At 38.2% G+C, this 21,881-nt stretch overlaps 1 protein-coding gene across 7 annotated transcripts in view; it reads left to right on the forward strand.

The window, feature by feature from the left end:
• The first annotated feature begins 5,652 nt into the window (after window positions 1–5,652).
• Window positions 5,653–21,881, forward strand: part of LOC143041491 (renalase-like) — a 34,955-nt gene continuing 18,726 nt past the window's right edge. For 2 of the 7 annotated variants that reach the window (XM_076213430.1, XM_076213436.1), the window contains exons 1-6: window positions 6,168–6,187; window positions 13,232–13,362; window positions 13,517–13,622; window positions 16,121–16,279; window positions 20,872–21,023; window positions 21,247–21,426. In XM_076213430.1, coding sequence (XP_076069545.1) covers window positions 6,183–6,187; window positions 13,232–13,362; window positions 13,517–13,622; window positions 16,121–16,279; window positions 20,872–21,023; window positions 21,247–21,426 — 733 coding nt within the window. In that variant the 5' untranslated portion in view covers window positions 6,168–6,182. Of the gene's footprint in view, window positions 5,795–6,018; window positions 6,308–13,231; window positions 13,363–13,516; window positions 13,623–16,120; window positions 16,280–20,871; window positions 21,024–21,246; window positions 21,427–21,881 lie in introns of those variants that run through there. The other 5 variants (XM_076213431.1, XM_076213435.1, XM_076213433.1 and 2 more) reach the window with 5 other exon arrangements.

Consider the following 21,881-nt stretch of genomic DNA (forward strand, 5'->3'; position numbering starts at 1 on the left):
GCAGACGCCATGTAAATAAAAGAGGTCCCAACCAATTTAGTGACGACGAAATGTCTAACAAAAATGTAAAGATTAGAAACATAGATAAGAACAATTCAATGGAAGGTGAGGATAATAATTTCCAAGGATTTAAAGAGGGGGAGGCGGATACCAACCTCCCCCAACTAGCAAAACTGGAGGAAAGGCTTGAACAAATGACTGGTTTGGTAAAATGTCAAAACTTGCAGAAAAGGTTGAAAGATTGGAAGAACTAGAGAAGGCGAACAAAAACTTAACTGATGAAATAGAAGAACTAAAAAGACAGTTAAGAGAAGTAAAAGAGGAGAATAAAGAATTAAAAAGGAACAATAAAGACAATAAAGAAACAATAGCAAAAGAGGCACAGGGGTGGAGGAAGATACAGGAAAATAGTAAAGTTGCATTTACTGATATAATTAAACAGCAAATGAAAGAACAAACTGAAGACTCAGTTATCAAAGTGATGAGGCAGAAGGAGAATATTGTAAGAGACCTAGCAGACAAAAAGAAATGTATAATTATATTAGGAATGGAAGAGAAACATAACCCAGATAGAACCTCAAGAATCAAAGAGGAAAATGAAAAAGTAAGCAGTTTACTACAATTAGTTCAGGAAGATGAACCAGAAATAATGAAACAAATCGAAGAGAAGTTCAGACTCGGAAAGTATAGTACAGATAAGACCAGACCAGTTAAGATTGAATTCAGGTCACAAACGACGGCAGAGAATATCTTATCCAAAACAGGTAAACTAGCAACAAGTGAACAATACAAAAAGGTATGGATAAAAAGGGAAATGAATAAAGAGGAAAGAGAGGAAGAAAAAAAGAAAAGACTTGAAGCTAAGGAAAAAAATGAGAACAGAACAGTCAGAAAAAGAGAGATTCTATTGGAGAGTAGTGAATATGAAACTAAGGAAATTCGACATACAAGAGAAAAACAAAAGGGAAACAGAGAACACAATGGAAGTGACAGAAAACTAAGAGTGTCTTACACAAATATAGATGGATTAATAACAGGATTGAATGAGCTGAATGATTATTTGAAGGAAAAAGAACCGGACATAATGGGAATTGTAGAAACAAAATTAAAAGGTCCACTACCACCCAACAGTGTAGGACATGATGCATATAATCATTGGATTAAAAACAGAGAGTTATGTTCCTGACTAAGAAGGATATAAACGTGAGGTGTGTCACATATGGAAAGAATACAGTAGAGATGATTGAAGTGGAAGACAGAGATAAGAAGAGCAGAAAGTTTGTGATAAATTATGTGCCTCCAAAAACAGCCTCGTGGGAAGAGAGTGAACATAAAAGTATGTTAGAGGACACAAAGATAACATTAAATAAGATAATGGAAGATGGAGGAAGAATAGTTATGATGGGCAACTTTAATTGCAAAGAAATCTGCTGGGAAGAGATGACAGTAAAGGGTGGAGACGGCTCATGGGGAAACGCTCTACTTGAGATGATTACTGACAATACAATGACACAGTGGATACAGGAGAACACTAGGTATAGAAATGAGGAAGAACCATCGAGACTAGACCTAATAATTACATCTGAACCTAGAATAGTGGACAAGATTGAATATAAAACACCAATAAGTAAAAGTGACCACATATTGATTGAACTGGAACTAAATGAAGAAAAATACATGAAAAGAAATGAACAATATAGAAAAGGAAGAATGATGTATGAAAAAACAAACTTTGATAAAATAAGAGAATTCTTTCAAAAAGAAAACTGGGAAGAAATATACAAAGAAGAAACAACAGTGGAAGAGAAATGGAATATTTTGACAAAATTTTACAAAAAAGGAGTGGAAAAGTATGTCCCAAGACAAAAACAAGAAAAAGAATATGTAAAATGCTGGTACAATAAAAGTTGTAGGGAGTTAAAAGACAAAAGAGACAAAGCTTGGACCAGATGGAAAAAAGACAGAAGGCCTGAAAAATGGAAAATATATACTTGTTATAGAAATGAATATGTACAAACGTGCAGAGAAGAAAAGAGAAAATATGTCATAGAAAAATGTAAAGATCAACCAAAACTATTCTACAGATTTGTAAACAACAAACTGAAAAACAAACAAGACTTGGAGAAATTAAAACAAGGAGGAGTTGAATACACAGAGGAAATTGAAATGGCAGAAATTATGAACAAACATTTTAAATCAGTGTTTACAAGGGAGAACATACAACCTGAAGAGATCGAATGGAAAGAGAAAGTCCCTCCCATGAAAGAAATAGAAGTAACAAAGAACGAAATATTGACACACTTGAGTAATCTTGATGTCAGAAAATTGCATGGACCAGATGAAATAGCAAACTGGATTTTGAAAGAATGCAGGAATGAACTAGCAGACATAATACATAGCATAATAAACAGTTCCTTGAAAGAAGGTAAAGTTCCAGAAGATTGGAAAAAAGCAAATATAGTACCCATATATAAAGGAGGAAATAAAGAAGACCCTACCAACTATAGACCAGTCTCTCTAACAAGTACAATAGCAAAAATTTGTGAAAGAATTGTCAAAAGTAGATGGGTAAAATATTTAGAAAAAAACAAAGTGTTAAATCCAAGGCAATTTGGATTCAGACAAGGACGATCATGCGTCACCAATTTAATATGTTTCTATTCAAGGCTAATAGATATAATACAAGAAAGAGATGGATGGGCTGATTGTGCATTTCTAGACCTAAAAAAAGCTTTTGACAAAGTACCACATAAGAAGTTGCTTAAGAAATTAGAAACTGAAGGAGGAATACAGGGCAAACTGCTTAATTGGATGGAAGACTTTTTGCAAGAAAGGAAAATGAGAGTAGTGATAAGAGACAAACACTCAAAATGGGATGAAGTAATAAGCGGTGTTCCGCAAGGAACAGTTCTGGCCCCAATAATGTTTGCTATATATATTAATGATATGGATGAAAGAATTGAAAGCTATATGAGCTTCTTTGCAGATGATGCAAAACTACTGAAAAGACTGAACACTGAAGAAGATTGAATCACTACAGAGTGATCTAAATAAAGTACAGGAATGGAGTAGGAAGTGGGAGATGGAGTTCAATACAAAAAAGTGTAGTATAATGGAATTTGGAAAAAGCAAAAACAGAATAACAGGATCATATAAATTGGGAGAAGAAGGAATAAAAAAAGTAGAAAATGAGAAGGACCTGGGAGTCATTGTTATGAATAATATGTCACCTGAGAAACATATAAATAAGATTTTTGGAGAAACTTATAATTTAATAAGAACAATCAAAGTTGCATTTACATACCTGGATGAAGAAATGGTGAAGAAAATTCTAATCACCCTGATAAGACCAAGACTGGAATATGCAGCAATGATATGGTCACCAAGTACAAAAAAATGTAAAAAAAAAAACTTGAAAGAATACAAAGAGCAATTACAAAATTGGCACCAACACTCTCAAAACTATCATATGAAGAGAGACTAGCAAAACTTGAACTACAGACACTAGAGCAAAGAAGAGAGAGAGGAGATTTGATAGCTATTTACAGAATCATGAAAGGCATAGAAATTACTGATAGAGAGAATCTGATAAAATGGGATGATAGAAATACAAGAAGACACGGAAAGAAAATCAAAAGAGACAGCTATAGAAGAGATCTGAAAAAGAACAGCTTTCCTCACAGAGTAATAGACAGTTGGAACAAGTTAGATGAGAAAGTAGTGTGGGCAAAAACAATACATGAATTTAAAAATAGTTTAGATAAAATGAGATATGAAGATGGGACACCACGAGCATAGGTCCCCTTCCCGTAAAATACAAATAGGTAAATACATATATATATATATATATATATACATATATATATATATATATATATATGTACATACATACATATACCAAGGCTTTTTCCCCCTTCCAAGTGACAAGAGGTAATGTACTTAAAAGTATTACATTATTTTGAAATAGAAAATGTATTTAATTGATTTTATATTTTGGCAATAACCAAACAGTCGTTTGAATACTGCTGTATAACAATGATAATTTTTCTTACGTGCAAAAACTTTGCACCTTTTGGTTGATATCTATATTTTTTGCCGTGATGGAGTGGAATACTGAAGTTATCCATGCTCCAATAGAGAAGATACGACTACAAGAGGCGCTTTGGAATGTGAGGCATCTCGACTGTGTAATGATAATATACTCTCTCATTGAGTCAGCCTTTCAATTATTATTTTCTATGGATGGCAAATATCTTCTCTCTAGTGCACCATAGTTCTGTGATTCACCATGGTTTTGGATCACGTGTTGGACTCGTGATCGACAGCTATTATCCTCCCGGTAGAGAACTCAGGGCTCATATATATGACCGATCTATGGGTAACGCTGTGACCTTACACGCACATACACACTCCAACTCCCCGCCCCACGAGAGTTGGAGTAACGACCCGTAGCGCAGCAATATTGAAATTATTCAGCCCTGGGCAGGATTCGAATTCGGACCGTCGTAGTGGCGGCAACGAACGCTACCATTGCACCGTCGAGTGTGAATGTAAGATATGCAGAGATTGTCAATTATGCGTTTTAGAGAGATCGCGGGTCGTTCTATGTTATTTGGTATAAAATATTTGAGAAAGTGACATAGGCGTTGGGTCTGCCAATGAGATTTCTCATTCTGGATTGAGGATCGGGCTCCATTTACGTGATTAGTGGGAATTTCTCTACAAGGCAAGGCTAGACTTATGTGTAACTACTTATTGTAGAATGAACGAATACAAAAGTTGGACTCCAAGTTTAACGACGAGTAGTACAATTCTACCTTTACCGTCCATGCGTGTTCTTCCGTTGCATTGCATGTGATAATATTTTACCGCACCGTAAGCGGAGCGCGACCGTCCTAGAACTTAGTGGAGAACTTCTCAAACGTTCTCCTATTACGTACCCAGAGATTCATCAGACCATCGACCCGTACCCCCATTAACCTGACACAACATATAGAATGGTAATGTATTAAGACTGAATATACAATGGTACCGCAATGGATATCCAATGGTTCAAATTGTAATGACATGATGCGGCTTGCACTTCCATAGCAGTCATTTTCTCTTTCTAGTTCTAAATGTGTAATCTTTCGGTTGTCGTCCCAGCACCTCCAGTAAACTGACTCGTAAACCACAGGTTGAGAAACCCTGCCCTAGTGTGAATCGGGCCTTATCGTGACAATGATTCGTTCGTTAGAGCTTTATCGTGTATTATTAGATCAATCTCTAACAAGCGAAATAGCGTACGAATATACACACCTCGTCCTCACGTGGTGCTTTTCCTAACAAACTCCCTTTCTATCAGACACAAGGTGACGGCACATCAGACATTTCTCGCTAGCATGCACCTTGATTTTGCTTCTTCTTTTGATTCTACGTAGAAACAACATCGGATGTGATATTGTTTTTCAAGATTCCAAGTGTCATTATTACTCTTGCGTCATATAGTGAGAAGCTGAATGACGTGCTAAGAGAAGTTAAACTCATGCGAATGTTATACACATTGCCGAGATGTTCTTAAGTCTAGAATATTGTATTCGAGATAGTTTCTACTAACGAAGTAGCAAAAGCAAGTAGCACGCTAGCCTTGCGTGCCGCCACTTGGTGGTACGATTGTACAAATTAATTCCCAAGTAAACAAACACTTAGACGGCTGTGGGAAAGGAAAAGGAGGGTGCCGACTGCAGTTGTAGTGGTAACGATCCTGGTTTAATCAGAGAAGAGGGCAAGGATAGCTACCAATGGACCTATGTTAGTAAGTTATTATGATGACCAAAACCAAGAAATTATAAGTTCTCTAGGCTATATTATGTTATTCTCAGCTGTGTTGTCCAGACCTACTGAAATTGAAAGGTCACAGTCACTCCCAATACATCAGCAATAATTTCAGTGGTGTTCCCTAAAACAAATGGTATTAAAATGTTCATAAATCTTCGTTTTAAATGTAGGACTAGCTAACCGTGCCGAGATACAAATGATAACTTCAATGAAACATTTTTGCTAATCGTTCGTTCGTGTCCGGCAAATGTTATGCAGCTGTGTTGCGTCATTGGGTGTTGCAGAAGCAGAAAGCACTGAGGCTGCAAAGTGGTGGAAGGTGGGAATAAGGAGCTGCCAGCTTTCATTGATATCGGAGGCAGGAAATGTTGTACTAGCCTTGTTGTATTTTTCTGTTATTATGATGCAGAGTAATGGACAATACCAGTAAATGAAACTGAAATCTTGTAAACAAAAACTGACAAAGTTTCCTATCAGTGCAGGAGTACAAGTTAAGTGATGGGTCGTTAGTGTGAAATGGCTTGCTTAAATATATTCATAAAAATATCTTAAAAGTAGTGAAATACCCTTTGATGCCCAAGGCACTGGAAATGAATGGAAAAACTGGTCACAAACTGATCATTGAATCACCTTGATTAGCCCATTCCTTTCTAAGTCTAAGCTCAGCTAAATTAATTTATTTGGCATTAGAATTATGAATACTTATCAGGTAGTTACTCTGGCCTTGGGTCAGTCTATCAGTTGATTAGAATTGCCATTAGCTGGGACAAAATCATTAGGTATTATTCCATTATCATGCTAAATTTTTTCACTTTAATTTTGCATTTTGAAAGATTTATTTTTTGTATGGAATGGTTAAATTAGGATATATTAGATGAGGACCTATTGGCCAATGTAAATTTCATGATATCTGTGTTTGTGCGATTCTGGAATTTTACCAATCATTGAACGTAATTTTTTATCAAGATATATTTATTCATTGATTTGGGGTTCATCAGTCAGTTGAGTGTTTTACCCTCTGTTTTACCTAACAATACTCGTATTTGGTGTGTTATTGAGTTCAAATTTGGTCAATTTTTTAATTAAAAACCTGCACAAGTACATACATATACCATTTGCAATTATTATTTCGAACTATGTGTTCTTGTCATTATCTGCACTTCATGTATATTGATTCTTTGCCAAATTAATTTATTATTATTATTAAAGAGAGGTAACCAAAAAACAAAGGTATAAAATCACATCCACATGTACCATGGTAAAATCAAGTGTATTGTGTGGGTCTTCATATGATTCAGATTTGAATCTACTTTCTAGTCACTGTTGTTTCTTATTTATGTAATACTCCCCCCCCCCCAAAAAAAAAAGAGGACTTCTCACAGGTTCCCCCTCCCTCCTAGATTACAGGACATAAAAACATCCCAGACTGATGGAATCATGCAAAACTACACCATAAAAACCAATAATGTCACTTGCAGTTATAGTCTAGTGGTAAACTATTACCATTATATCTCATTATGAATGTTATTTAGATGACCAGGAGGGCATTGTCCCTTCCCCTGCAATACATATACATATATATATTTTCTATATTTGTATTAACAAATTTATTTCAAAAGGAGTATTTTTTAGTGAAAAATGAGCAAATAAATATATTAAATTCTAGAATAAAATTTAAATAACATGCATTGCTCTGTTTTGCTCACATACTTTGCTTTTACCTTAGCTTATTATTACCCCCTTTCCCTTCATTCTCTTCTGTCCCTGTGGAAGCTAGGGGGACTTCTACAGTTTAGAGATTAACGCAACCCCTTGATGTTTACAGCCAGGCTAGGTTAGGTAAGTAGGGTGGATGGGGGCCACAATAGAAATGAATATCAATCATCAGAATTACATTAAAATTTGTAGGACAGCATTATTGTTATATATATATATATATATATATATATATATATATATATGTACATATACTTTTTTTACAATAATTATAGTGTGAACCTGCTTGACCTGACCTAACCTAATCCAGTGCAATTATGTAATTACGCACCATGGGTGACAACCCACATAGTGTGTATATATATATATATATATATATATATATATATATATATATATATATATATATATATATATATAAGGCTCCTGCCGCATGTAAAACCAGTTCACTCGTGCCTTACAATAAATGAAGCGAACTCACCAAAACCTCTTTTTCTTCTCACAGCAGCATTGCCACAAGGATATAAAAAATATTAGTATTTGATTTGCTCTTAAATTCATGTATGGTGTTTGCACACACTATTGTTTCATCCAATTTGTTCCAGACATCCACCACTCTGTGTGGAAAGCTGTTCTTTTTCAGGTCCCTTCTATAACTGTCCTTTTTGAGTTTCTTTTCATGTCCCCTTGTATTTCTCTTATCCCAATTTAGTAAGTCTTCTCTATCAAGGACTTCCATGCCTCTCATGATTCTATAGATGGTCAATAGGTCACCTCTTTCTCTTCTTTGTTCCAGAGTTTGTAATTCCAGTTTTGACAATCTCTCGTATGACAATTTTGAAAGTGTTGGGGCCATCTTCATAATTGATCTTTGGATTCTTTCAATTTTCCTTATATTCTTTTTAGTACTGGTATCCATAGTGTTGCTGCATACTCCAGTCTTGGCCTTATCAGTGTGACTAGTATTTTCTTTACCATTTCTTCATCCAAGTAGGTAAAGGCCACCTTTATTGATCTTAGCAAGTTGTAGGTTTCTCCGACAATTTTATTTATCTGTTCATCAGGAGACATGTCTTTTGTGATAATTACTCCCAGGTCTTTTTCAGAACTCATTTTCTTTACTTCCTTTGTACCAATTTTATATTTTCCTGACTTTTTTTTTCAAATTCCATTATGCTACATTTCTTAATGTTGAAGTCCACTTCCCACTTCTGACTCCATTCCTAAACCCTGTTTGGATTTCTCTGTAGTGACTCAGTCCATTTCAGTACTTACTTTTCTCAGCAGTTTTGTGTTATCTGCAAAGAAGTTCATGTAACATTCTGCACCCACATCCATGTCATTTACATAAATAACAAACATTATTGGAGCCAGTACTGATCCATGTGGATACCACTAATCACTTCTTCCCAAATAGAACTCTTATCTCTGAGCACTACTCTCATTTTTCTTCCATGCAAGAAATCCTCCATCCATTTAAATAGTTTTCCTTGTATCCTTCTTATGGCTTCCAGTTTTCTTAATAATTTTTTGTGTGGTACTTTATCAAAAGCTTTTTGTAAATCTAGGAAAGCACAATCAGCCCATCCATCCCTTTCTTGTATTATATCTAGTCTTGAGTAGAAACAGATCAAATTTGTGGTCCATGACTTTCCCTGTCTACACCTGAATTGTCTTGGATTTGGTATATTGTTCTCCAGATGTTTTGTCCATCCATTTTTGACAAATTTTTCACAAATTTTGGCTACTGTACTTGTAAGGGAGACCAGTCTGTAATTTGTTGGGTCTTCCTTGTTTTCCCCTTTATATATTGGTACAATATTGGCATTTTTCCAGTCTTCTGGTATTTTTCCTTCTTTGAGTGAGCAGCTTATTACCTTATATATTTTGTCTATTAGTTCATCTTTACATTCTTTTAGTATCCAGTTTGCAATTCCATCTGGGCCATGTGATTTCCTGACATCAAGGTTCATTATTTGGTCCATTATTTCTTATCATGTTACAATTATTTCTCTCATGGGGGGGATCTCACTTCACTCCTTTCATCCCAATGCTGTATATTTTCTCCAGTGAACACAGACTTAAAGTGTTTGTTCATGACTTCAGCCATTTCTATATCTATGTATTCTATATTCACTTAGTGTAATTTTACTATTTCCTATTTGTTTTATAGTTCACTGTTCACATATCTATAGAATAATTTTGGTTGGTCCTTACATTTTTCTGTTACGTCTTTTTCATAGTTTCTTTTTTCCTCCCAGTGTACTTTTACATATTCATTCCTTAGATTGATATGTATGTGCCACTTTCCAGGTTTTTTATTTTTTCCATCTTTTCTAAGCTTTATCTCTTCTATATTTTGCCTCACTGCACCTTCTGTTAAACCAGCACTTAATATACACATTTTCCTGTCTTGATACATATTTATCCACTCCTTCATTATAGATTTCCTTCAAAATCATCCATTTCTCTTCCACTTGTGTGTCGTGTAGAATTTTTCCCAACTCTCTTTTTGAAAGAAATTTGTTTCTCAAAATCTGTTTTGTTATACATCAGTCTTCCTTTTCTGTATTTCTCATTTCTCTCCATATATATTTCCTATTTTAGTTCAAACTCAAGTAGTATGTGGTCACTTTTCCAAATTGGTGTGATTGTATTTAATTTATCCACAATTTTGGGCTCTGATGTAAATATGAAATCTAGTTTTGATGGTTCTTCGTTATTTCTATATCTGGTATTTTCTTTTATACATTGGAACATAACAGAAGAAGAGAGGAGTTTGAATGTGTTTGAGATGAGGTGTCTGAGAAGTATGATGGGGGTTACTAGGCTAGATAGAGTGAGAAATGAGGAGGTGAGGAGGAGAGCAGGGGTGGAAGAGGAGCTGGGAGATAGGGTTGATGAAAGAATATTAGGATGGTTTGGACATATGGAAAGAATGAGTGAAGAAAGACTAGTAAAAGAGGTGTGGAAGGCAGATGTGGAGGGAGTGAACATGAGGGGACGTCCTAGGATGAGGTGGATGTATGGGGTGAAGGGGGCTTTGGGGAAGAGGGGAATGTCTGTTGAGGAAGGATGGGAGAGGACAGAAGACAGGGGTGAATGGAGAATGGTTGTATATGGATGATGTTGTGATTGCATGAGGTGGAATGGGCGGGTGGATGGGAGGTGAGGTAGTATGTGTGAGCAAAATTTGACGCAGCCCGAAGGGATTTCTCCCCATCCTCTCATTTTATGCAATGGGGGGACGGAGAGGGGGGGTCGCCGATTTAATGAAGCGGCCTTGCTGTGGATGTGCTGTGTCTTGCGACACTGCTTCTGACCCAGGGCAGTGGACAAGGTGCAGGGATGACCTGTCATTCAGGAGGTGCTAAGATAAGAGGGAGTGTGGAGTGTATTCAGGGATGGAATGGGTGGGAATGATTTTATGCCTTTTTCTTTTTGGCTACCCCCCTTGTAAGGGGGAAAAAGCCTTGGTATATGTATGTGTGTAGAACAGCATATGAAAATGAACACACATTTCTGTGCAAAAGCTCGAACCTATACTCATCACATCACATTGTGCAAACCTAGTCCACAAGCTAAAACAGGAAAGCAACACCTGCAGCATACTACTGTTTATGTAGACATTTTTCCCCAAAGTAGTGTAGATGCTGTTACCCTAATGTACTTTCTTTTCTTGTTTTTCTTAATAGGAATATTTGAAATCCTTCCATATTGAGTAATACTTGTCCTTTTATTCTGGCTGCTAGTAGGCTATTTAATTCAGCTTCACCTGACCATACTTAATAGTGCTTATCCTTTTATTCTAGCTGCTGCTAGTCTATTCTGTTCAGCTGTGCATGACCTTTTCACTAGCTTACAGAAGTGAGAACAGTATGAGGTCTTATGTAGTTGATATCACCCTAATTTGTACATACATATACCAAGGGCTTTTTCCTCCCTACAAGGGAGGTAGCCAAAGTCAAAAGGCATAATTCCACTCCCACCCATTCCAGCCACATTTACTACCCCTCCCTCCCTCTCATCTTGGCTCCTCCTGAATGACAGGTCATCCCTGCATCTCACCCATTGCCCTTGATCAGAAGCAATGCAGTTCTCTGTTTTAATACTTTCTCTTTACTTATAGTTAGTATATGTGTTATAGTATAGTCATTCTTCTCTTTATTGGATATGTAGTACTTAATCCCTATATAGTAATTTGTTTTATGTATGTAGTGTGTTTGTAGTCTACGTAGTCACTACGTGATCACTCTACATACCGGTACATCATAAGTAGTGGCCAGTCATGGCCTATTCAAAATAATAAAAATGGTAAACATTTCTGTATTATTTAACTTAACTACACTGGTAACTCTCTCCACCACATCTCCTTCCTCTCATGGAGTAACATTGAAGACAGGGAGAAATCCCATTGGGTTGCATCAAAATATCATTCACACATAACCACTCCGTAACCCCCTAACCCCACTATTGTTCACCAACTCCCTTCCATATATATATCACAGTATCATCCATACACAGTCATTCTTGGTCATCCCCTCATGCTCACTCCTGCCACCTCTGCCTTCCACACTTCTTTTACTAATCTTTCTTCACTCATTCTTTCCACGAGTCCAAACCATCCCAATGCTCTTTCATCAACCCTATCTCCCTTTACTTTTCCGCCCCTGCTCTCCTCCTCACCTCATTTCTCACTCTATCCATCCTTGTAACCCCTACCATACTTCTCAGACATTTCATCTCGAACATTTAAACTCTTCCTCTCTTAGGTTTCATGTCTCTGCCCCATACAGTACTGTTGGGACAATCACTCCATATAATCTCCTCTTAGCATCCATTCCCAAATGTCTATTTCTCATTACACCTTTTTAATCCCCCTAGTCACTTATTTGTTTCACTCATTCTACAGTCTACCTTCATCTCCATCCCTCCCTTTACTGCCACATGTGACCCCAAGTATCTGAAGCTATCCACTTCCTCCAGCCTCTCTCCTTTAAGACTTGTTTCCAAATTACTGTCATCCTCTCCCCTTACACATCTCATCACCTTACCTTTACCCACATATACCTTTAAGTTTCTCCTCACACACCTTCCCAAACTCCATCACTAACTTCCTTAATCCCCCTTCTAATCCTGTCACTATTGCAATGTCGTCAGCATACAACAACTGGCTTACCTACTTTTCTTAATTCTCTTTAACAATCTCCAATCCCCTGCCTGTTACCCTTACATTTACTTCCTGCACCACCCCATCCATGTACATACTGAATACCCATAGTGGCATGACACATCTATGGCTAAGTCCTACCCTTACCTCATACCACTCATTCTCTCCATTTCTAATTCTAACACAGGCTCAACTACCCTCATAAATACTCTTGACTGCCCTTAAAATCTTTACTCTGATCCCATGTATCTGCAAAACCTCTCATAGTGCCTCCTGTCTACCCTGTCATAAGTCTTCTCCAGATCCATAAAGGCCTAAAAAATATCCTTACCCTTTGCTAAAGCTTTCTTGTATATCTGTTTTACCACAAAAATGTTATCCACACAATCCCTTTCTTTCCTAAACCCCCTCTGTTCCTCACCAATTACTCCCTCTGTTTCTCTCCTAATCCTCTCAATTTGTAATCTGAATAAAATTGAAACAGCTGTACACAATGATTATTCTAGAATAAATATCTTTCTTTTGCAGAATCTTTATATTCAACATGACTAGAGTCCTGCTTGTAGGTGGCGGGCTAACAAGTGCTGTGACAGGAGCAATTCTACGTCGAGAAGTACCACAATGCCAACTTATTTTGTGGGACAAAGCAAAAGGACTAGGTAGTATTTCTGTAACATCAGATAGAAAATATTGGATTATGTGATAAATGCAATTAATGAACTGTTAGAGACCATGATTTTTTTTATTATTATTTATTTATTTTTATTCATTATCAACTGTCCAAAAAAAAAATTCAGCATTTGGTTCTTTCAGGCGGTCGCATGTCAACAAGTAGAGCTCCACACAATGCTTACTGCATTGCAGATCTTGGAGCACAGTACATATCAGCAACTCCAGAATATGCACAACTTCATAAGAGGTATGTGTATCATAAAGAGACAGGGACCAATGATGGGTACCTGCATGTGATGATCCTGCAAGATGGACAGCAAAGCTACCCATTTTCAAAACCCATGAACCCTGTCATTTTTATTAGGAGGTTCAGCCCTGAGGGGCTGGCACTTAGTCTTTGGACTGGACCCAAGATTTCTGTCAACTTGAGCTGCATTTCATAAATTTTTTCCTACATGGAGAACTAACAGCCAGTGACTGCTCTCTTCTCCCTACAACGTTGAACTGGTAACATAGAAACAGTCCCACAGTGATACAATATCAATAACAGTTTAGAGTTTCTTCCCTGAGAGGTCTGCGGGAAGATCCGAGGACCATTGCCAACCACTTTAGGGCTGAGTTCTCCACTTAAACTTGAGGCAATGATTGATTTCTTAGAAAGACAGAATCATTGATTGTAATTCATCATGTATTTACTTAATTGTAATATACAGGAAGGGACATACAGGTAGTTCTTAATTTACATAGGGTTATTTTATTTGAATTTGGTTTAATGCAACTGTTGAAATTATACATTTTATTTGAAATATGAGGTTTGTTTAAATTAATGCCCCCTCAGTGAATATGAGGGGGCAATCAAGGATGAGATGGATGGGTGGGGTAGAAAGGGCATTGGGAAAGAGAGGAATGTCTGTTGAGGAAGGGGTGAAGATGGGGTGAGTGGAAAATGGCTGTGTATGGATGATACTGTGATACATGGAAGGGAGTGAGTGGGAGATATGGGTGGGGCTAGGGAGTGGTTATGTGTGAATGATATTTTGATGCAGCCTGAAGGGCTTTCTCCCCTTTTAAATGTTACTGCAATGAGGGAATATAGGAGTTCACCAGTTAAATGAAGAGGCCTTGCTGCATTGCTTCTGACACAGGCCAGTGAGTGAAATGCAGGGATGACCGGTCATCCAGGAGCCAAGATGAGAGGGATGTGGGGAACATAAGAATGAAAGAGACTACAAGAGACCATAAGGCTTACACAAGGCAGTTCCATATCCATCACCAACTGTCATCCCCACCCATAAAGTTGTCTGTTTCTTAAAACAACTGATAGTTTTAGCACTCACTACATGGTTACTAAGTCTATTCCATTCATTGACCACCCTATTAGTAAACCAATTCTTGCCTATTTCCTTCTTAAATCTAAATTTATCCAATTTAAATCCATTACTGCGAGTCCTGCTTTGTCTTGAACACCTCTATTAGATCATCCCCGCACTCTACGTCTTTCCAGAGAGTGTAAGTTAAGGTGCCTAAGCCTCTCATAAGGCAAATTTCTGAGTCCATGTGGTGGTGGTGGTGTGTATGGGGGTGAAATGGGTGAGTGGAATTATGCTTTTTGACTTTGGCTACCTCCCTTGTAAGGGGGAAAAGGCCCTTGGTATATGTATTTATTTTATTTATTTATTTATTTGTTTTTTCATCTTTCACTTGAGGGAGGGGTAACAAGGAGGGAGTAACAAGGTGTGAAAAGACAGTGTGTGAAACAAGGAGGTTGGGAGGGAATAGAAAGAAGGGTAGTGAGTGGTGGGATGATGAAGCAAAGAAGGTTGTAGTGAAGAAATGAGGATTCACAGACTGCAAAATAGGACAAGAGAAACATGTGAGAGGTACAAAGAAAAAAGAGAAGCAAAATGTAAGATGAAGGAAGCAAAAAGGAGGGCAGATGTAAAATGGGGGAAGAGTATGACAGAAAAATTTGAAAGTAATGAAAAGTTGTTTTGGAAGGAAATTAAGAGAGGAAGGGGAGATGAATCAAGTAGAGAAGAAAAGGTGAAAGGTGCAGATGGACAAAGGATAACAGAAGAGGCGGTGTTAAGGGGAAGATGGGCAGAGTATTTTAGGGAGTTACTAAATGTGGAGGAGGATAGGAAGGGAACAGTGGTTACAATGGGAGGCACTAAGAAAATGACAGTGATGGATGAAGAAAATGCAGGAGAAATGAATAAAAGATGAGGTGAAAGCAGTTAATAAAATGACGAGAGCAGGTAAAGCAGCTGAGATAGATGAATGTCATGCAGTGTCTGAAGAATGTAGGTACAGTAATGGTGGACTGGCTGATGAGGTTGTTTACTGTGTCCATGGGAGGGTAAACTGCTGGAGGACTGGAGGGGTGTCTGTATAGTTCTGCTTTACATGGAGAAAAGGGGACAAATGTGAGTGTAGTAGTTTCTGAGGAATTAGTTGTGTGCAGTTGGGAAGATTTATGTGAGGGTTTTGATTGAGAGTATTAGGAGAAGAAGAGGGAATTGGTGAGGAACAATGTGGGTTTAGGACAGTTAGGGGTTGTGTGGATCAGATTTTTTTGGTAAGTCATATATGTGAGAAAGCCTTAGCAAAGAGTGAGAGTATTTATTTTTTGGGCCTTTATGGATTTGGTAATAAACAGCCTCATATTTAGATTTCAAGAAAAATGTTCCATATAAATTTCATGTTCATGATTTTTCATTCTTGATTTGTTCTTTGTATTTTCAGTTATTATGATGATTTAGTACATGATGGAGTCTTAGTACCTCTTAGATGTAAGTTATTAGGCATGAAGGCAATGGAGGAAGGAACTCAGCATTATGTTACACCCTCGGGAGTTTCTTCCATAGTGAAACATTTCATTGCACAAGCACAAACTGAAACCAAGTAAGTAGTATGTTTTAATAAAAACTATATGTATATATTTTTTTTGCTTACCAAGTGGGTTCAATAAAAATTTGACTGGAAAATAGTAAATGTATTCTTGAAGTGTTATTTGAATTTGTCTTAAACATTAAACTCTTTTTCTAGATCAATTTACAAACAAGAACTTGTTCATGGTAGTATCCATGATGGATACTTACTTGTAGTGGTCCTGCAAGAAGGATAATGGAGCTGCCCATTTTGAAAACTCATCAACCCCCTCACTTCAAGAAGGAGGTGCAGCCCTGAGGGGCAGACACTTGGTCTCCAGACTGGCTCCAATATCTATCAACTTTAACTGTATTATCGTTATTATTATTTTTGTATGCCAAAGGAGAAGGAAGAGGTGGGATCATAGGGGTAGTAAAGGAGAGATTAAAGAGGGTAGAAGAAAAGAGGGAGTGTAGAAATTAAAGGTGAATTAATGTTCCTCTTTCAATGGATATTAGTCCTTAGTCATAGAAGGAATATTGTGTTACTAGTTCATAAAGGTGTGACTTAGGCCCTAAACACCCTTCATGGGTATTGACTGCATAAGTTCATGGACACATGGAAAGAATGAGTGAAGAAATATTAGTAAAAGAGGTGTGGAAGACAAAGGTGAAGGGAGTGAACATGAGAGGGTGACCAAGGATGAGATGGATGGATGGGGTAAGAGGGGGAGGCCTGTTGAGGAAGGGAGAAGACAGAAGATAGGGGTGAGTGGAGAATGGTTGTGTATGCATGATGCTGTGATGCATAGAAGGCAGTGGGTGTGGGTGAGGGAGTATGTGTGAATGATGTTTTGATGCAACCCAAAGGGAACTCTCCCAGTGTTCTCTTTTTCTGCATGAGGGGGTGGAGAAGGGGGACTTAGGACACTGAATTAGTTGACGACCTTCTCTAAGTATCTCCTTTACCACCTCTATGGCTCTCCTCTTTTGTATGATATTGTCCCTAAGAATAGAAGGACTGATTTTTGATGATGAAATACCAAGGTTCCCAATATAATTTCCATGCATGCTAATGCAGTGTAGTATTGAACAGTTAAGGAGATATTTTGGAAGAAATTCCAATAATAAACATAGGTATAGGAATTGGCTTCAAATTGACTTGGTTATGACACCAGGGAACCAATCGTATATGGCAAACCTATCACTAATGTGCATAAAGCAAGTCATATATACTATAGAATATTGTGTTTTACAAATTCTTACATATACATGGAAGGGATGGTGCAGGAGGTTAAGGCGAGGGTCATGGGCAGGGGACTGGAGATGGTCAAAGAAAAAAAGAGAAAAGTGGGAGGTGAGCCAATTGTTGTTTGCTGATGACAATGCTTGTGGTCGGGTCAGAGGGATTAAGGAAGTTAGACAAAGTTTGGGACAGTATGTGATACAAAGTTGAAGGTAAATGTGGGTAAAAGTAAGGTGACGAGATATACAGAGGGAAAGAATGGCAGTGAGCTAGAAGTAAGTCTTAAAGGAGAGAGGCTGGATGAAGTGGATAACTATTTGTGGTTGCATGTGGTAGGAAATAGAGGAGTGGAGGTGAAAGTGTCATAAGAAATAGGCATTTGAGATGATGATAATGATATGGTTTAACGTCACACACTCCCCCCTATCGGGAAGCTAGGACAGTGCCCCTCACAGAGGGCTTTGTAGCATGGAATTTAATGAACCGTGCCCTTGGTTCAACTTCGCTGGTGGCAGGATTCGAACCACCCTCACCTCGACCTTCGCCACAAGTAACGACGCCCTAACCCGCAAAGAGGAGATTATATGAAGGGGTGATTGTGCTGATAGCACTGTATGGGGCAGAGACCTTGAATTTAAGAGAGGAACAATTTAAATGTGTTGAGATGAAATGTCGAGAAGTATGTTAGGGGTTACAAGATTGGGTAGAGTGAGAAATGAGAAGAGCTGGGGTGGAATAGATGGCAGATAGGGGTAATGAATGAGTATTGGGATGGTTTGGACACATGAAAAGAATGAGTGAAGAAAGATTAGTAAAAGAAGTGTGGAAGGCAGAGGTGGAGGGAGTGAACTTAAGGGGACAACCAAGGATGAGGTGAATGGATGGAGTGAAAAGGACGTTTACCTAATTGTAGTGTACAGGAGCAATGCTCATTGGATCCTGTCTCCTATTTTCTAATTTTCAAATATACCTAGACTCAAATTCATGGACAGTACCAACTTAATCTATGTCTTTGATTTCCATATATCATATGTAGATTTGAACTTGTGTATTGTTTGAGCTTGGGCTATATCATCTTTTAAGCTATTCCACATATTTATACATCTATATGGAAAACTGTATTTCTTCACATCCATTCAACATGTGGTTGTTCTTAATTGACTTCCGTGACCTCTTAAAGCCCTCCCATCTTTTATCAGGTTGTTGTTGTTGTTGTTGTTGTCGTTCCCTAGACTGTCCGAGCAGTCCCGTCTCCCCAAGGAAGGCCACAGCCGAAACTGGGTTTTCCCACAAATCCTTTATAGAGTGTATGTTGTGTTGTTTGCGTGCATGATTGTGTATAATGCAGTCTTCCATTATGTGTTGTATGGTATGGGGTGAAGTGTTACATCCTGGGCAGCTGTTCACAACACGGTCGTCCAGCCTCTTCTGGTAGCTAAGAAGTGCTGGGTGGTGACCGCATCGCAGTCTGGCCAAGTGGACTCTGTCCTTACGTGGGAGAGAGGATTCAGAAGGGTGGATATCAGGGGGTCTGGCATGTAGCAGTGTGTTGTCTTTCAGTGTGTTAATGGAGCGGTGAGTGATATGATTATGAATATGTTTCCGGAGGCTGGTATTTGGTGGTTGTGGAGGAAGAGAAGAGAGTATCTGTGTGTAATAAAGGTCTATGGGTGTAGTTTTAATGTTTCTTGGTGTGTGTGGGTGTTCTGCTATGTAGTGTAGCGGGTGTGATGTGTTTGTGGTGGCTGCAGCAAGTGTTTGTGTGCCTCTCATGTCGAGGTGGTCCTTGACTTTGAGGACTTTTGTTTCATGGTGTAAATGGTCTGTAGGTGATGTATTTGTGCAGCCTGTAATCGTTTTTAGGGCTTTGTTTTGTATGATTTGAAGGGTGTTGTGGTGTGTCTCACTGAGATTAGGAGCCCATGCAGGACTCGCATAATTCATCACTGAGCGTATGCATTGTTTGTATATTGTTATATTAGTTTCTTTGTTTTGTCCAAATGTTGTTCCAGTGATTGACTTAAGTGCGTTAAGTCTAGGTGTGCATTTCTTTTTTATGTTTGATGTGTTGTTTGAAAGACATGGATGTATCGTATGTTACACCAAGAATTTTCGGTGTGTTTGTGTGTGGTATTAGAGTGTTGTTGATGTAGAGATGAGGTATGTATTTGTGTTCTTTTGTCAGGTTGGTGAGAAGTGGGACCACCCCCCAACCCCAAGAGTTGGGGGCCAAACAGCAGCAACCACCCCCGGCCATCAGCTCTTTTATCAGGTTGATCTCTTTTATCAATGCAATCTATCCCCTTTAGTGACCTGAACACTAATCATGTCACCCCTTTCTCTTTGAGCTTTCAAAGTTGGCAGACCCAGTACCTTTAGTCTTTCCTTGTATGTTTTATCTGCCAGGCTGGGGACCAGTTTGGTTGCAGCCCTTTGTATTCTCTCAGTATTTCTTATATCCTTCACTCTGTGTGGGGACCATACTACTGATGCATATTCCAGTCTTGGATGTATCAGGGTTTTTGATGAGGGGAATGTCTGTTGAGCAAGGAAGTGAGAAGGCAGGAGATGGGGGTGAGTGGAGAATGGCTGTGTATAGATGATACTGTGATGCAAGGAAGGTAGAGGGTGGGGATGAGGGGGTTAGAGAGTGGTTATGAATGAATTATATTTTGACATAGTCTGAAGGGATTTCCTCCTGTCCTCTCTTTTTCTGCATGAGGGGATAGAGAGGCTCACCAATTAAGTGAAATGGCCTTGTTCTGGATGTGCTGTGTTGCTTCTGACCCAAGGCAGTAGGTGGGATACAGGGATGACCCATTATCTATGAGGAGCTAAGATGAATGGGAGGAAAGGGTAGTGGATGGGAGTGGGTACATGCCTTTCAACATGGCTACCTCTCGTGTAAGGGGGATAAAGGGCTTTGTGTATAGATAGATATACAATTTCTTATTCAGAATCAAAAAGTATTTAAAGATGATGGAATAATAATGGTAATTAGGTTTCACTGACTGGAAATCTTCAGCCTCACAGCAGCTGACAGTGATCCTTAGGCCCTTTGATCGATCTCACTGGGAGGAGGGGAGCAGTCATCAGTTGTCCGGTTCTGTTATGTAAAAAGGTGTAGGACAGTTGAAGTTGATAGACGTATTTGGCCCAGTCCAGTGACTCAATGTCAATCCCTCAGGTGGTGGTAAGTGTTGATGGTTTTCAAGACAGGTGGTAGGGAGATTTCTCTTTTATTCCTGCAGGGCCACCATTAGCATTCACCTGTTGATGGTGCTTGGTGAAAGACTGTAGAAAATGTGAATGAAAACAACTACAGCATTAATGCTAATAGTTAAGTTTCATTTCTTAAACTTGTATAATTTATTTTTCAGGCTTAACCATCACATAACTAGCATACAAGCACAGCAAGGAAAGTGGGAGGTAGAAACGCAGAATGGAGCCAGGGACACTTTTGATGTTGTCGTACTCACAATGCCAGTTCCACAACTCTTTGGGCTGTCAGGAACAATTCAGAAAATAATTAGTATGTTATTATCTAAATTGTGGGAAATATGAAATACATATACCAAAACCCCTTTCCATATAAAAAAGTGTAGCTGAGTCAAAGCATATAGACATTTACCCATCCCACACCCATCAAAGAACCAAATTATAGCTCCGTCTTAGTTCCTTGTGGATGAAATATGAAGTACAAATATTAATTTCAGCTTGAAAATTTATAATGTATAATGAATTTTAAATTACAGATTCAGATCGTCAGTTGTATGAGGGTCTCACATCTGTAGAGTATAGTTCACGCTATGCCTTAGGACTATTTTATGAAGAAGGAACTAATTTATCTTTACCTGAAGATGCTGCTGCTCAGTATATATCTAATGACCCCATCATGAGATTTGTTGCTATTGACAACATCAAAAGGGGTGTAGGTAAGTGTTTAGAAATGATTGATGTATTACGTTTAGGGTATGGGCTGCACGTAACCGTGCAGTTTAATTTGGAAAATGTTTTGGGGAAACCCTGTGGACCAGAGCAACACATCATTTGTCTATATTAAAGTAAAATTTCTACTCAAAATCCAAAAGACATCCTCTTTCCTTTGAACATGACAACCAACCAACCCATTTGTCTTCCTGACTTTCATCTCTTGCAATACTACATACATCTCCACTTTTGCTATAACTTTATTCTTATATTAGTCACTCTCCTGGCATCACCCACTGCCACAGTCAGAGCCTTCCTATCCTCATCTACATCCAATAACTGGAAATAGTCTGGCCATCTACTCACAGCCTCCACCTACATAAACAATTAACCATCTGGTCCCTTATCCTCTTTGTTCAACCTATATTGCATACACACTTTTTTCACTTCTTTCCAAAGA

Source organism: Oratosquilla oratoria, chromosome 31 (assembly GCF_046742065.1).
Source record: "Oratosquilla oratoria isolate Oo_2021 chromosome 31, ASM4674206v1, whole genome shotgun sequence".
In the NCBI taxonomy this organism is placed as follows: Eukaryota; Metazoa; Arthropoda; class Malacostraca; order Stomatopoda; family Squillidae; genus Oratosquilla; species Oratosquilla oratoria.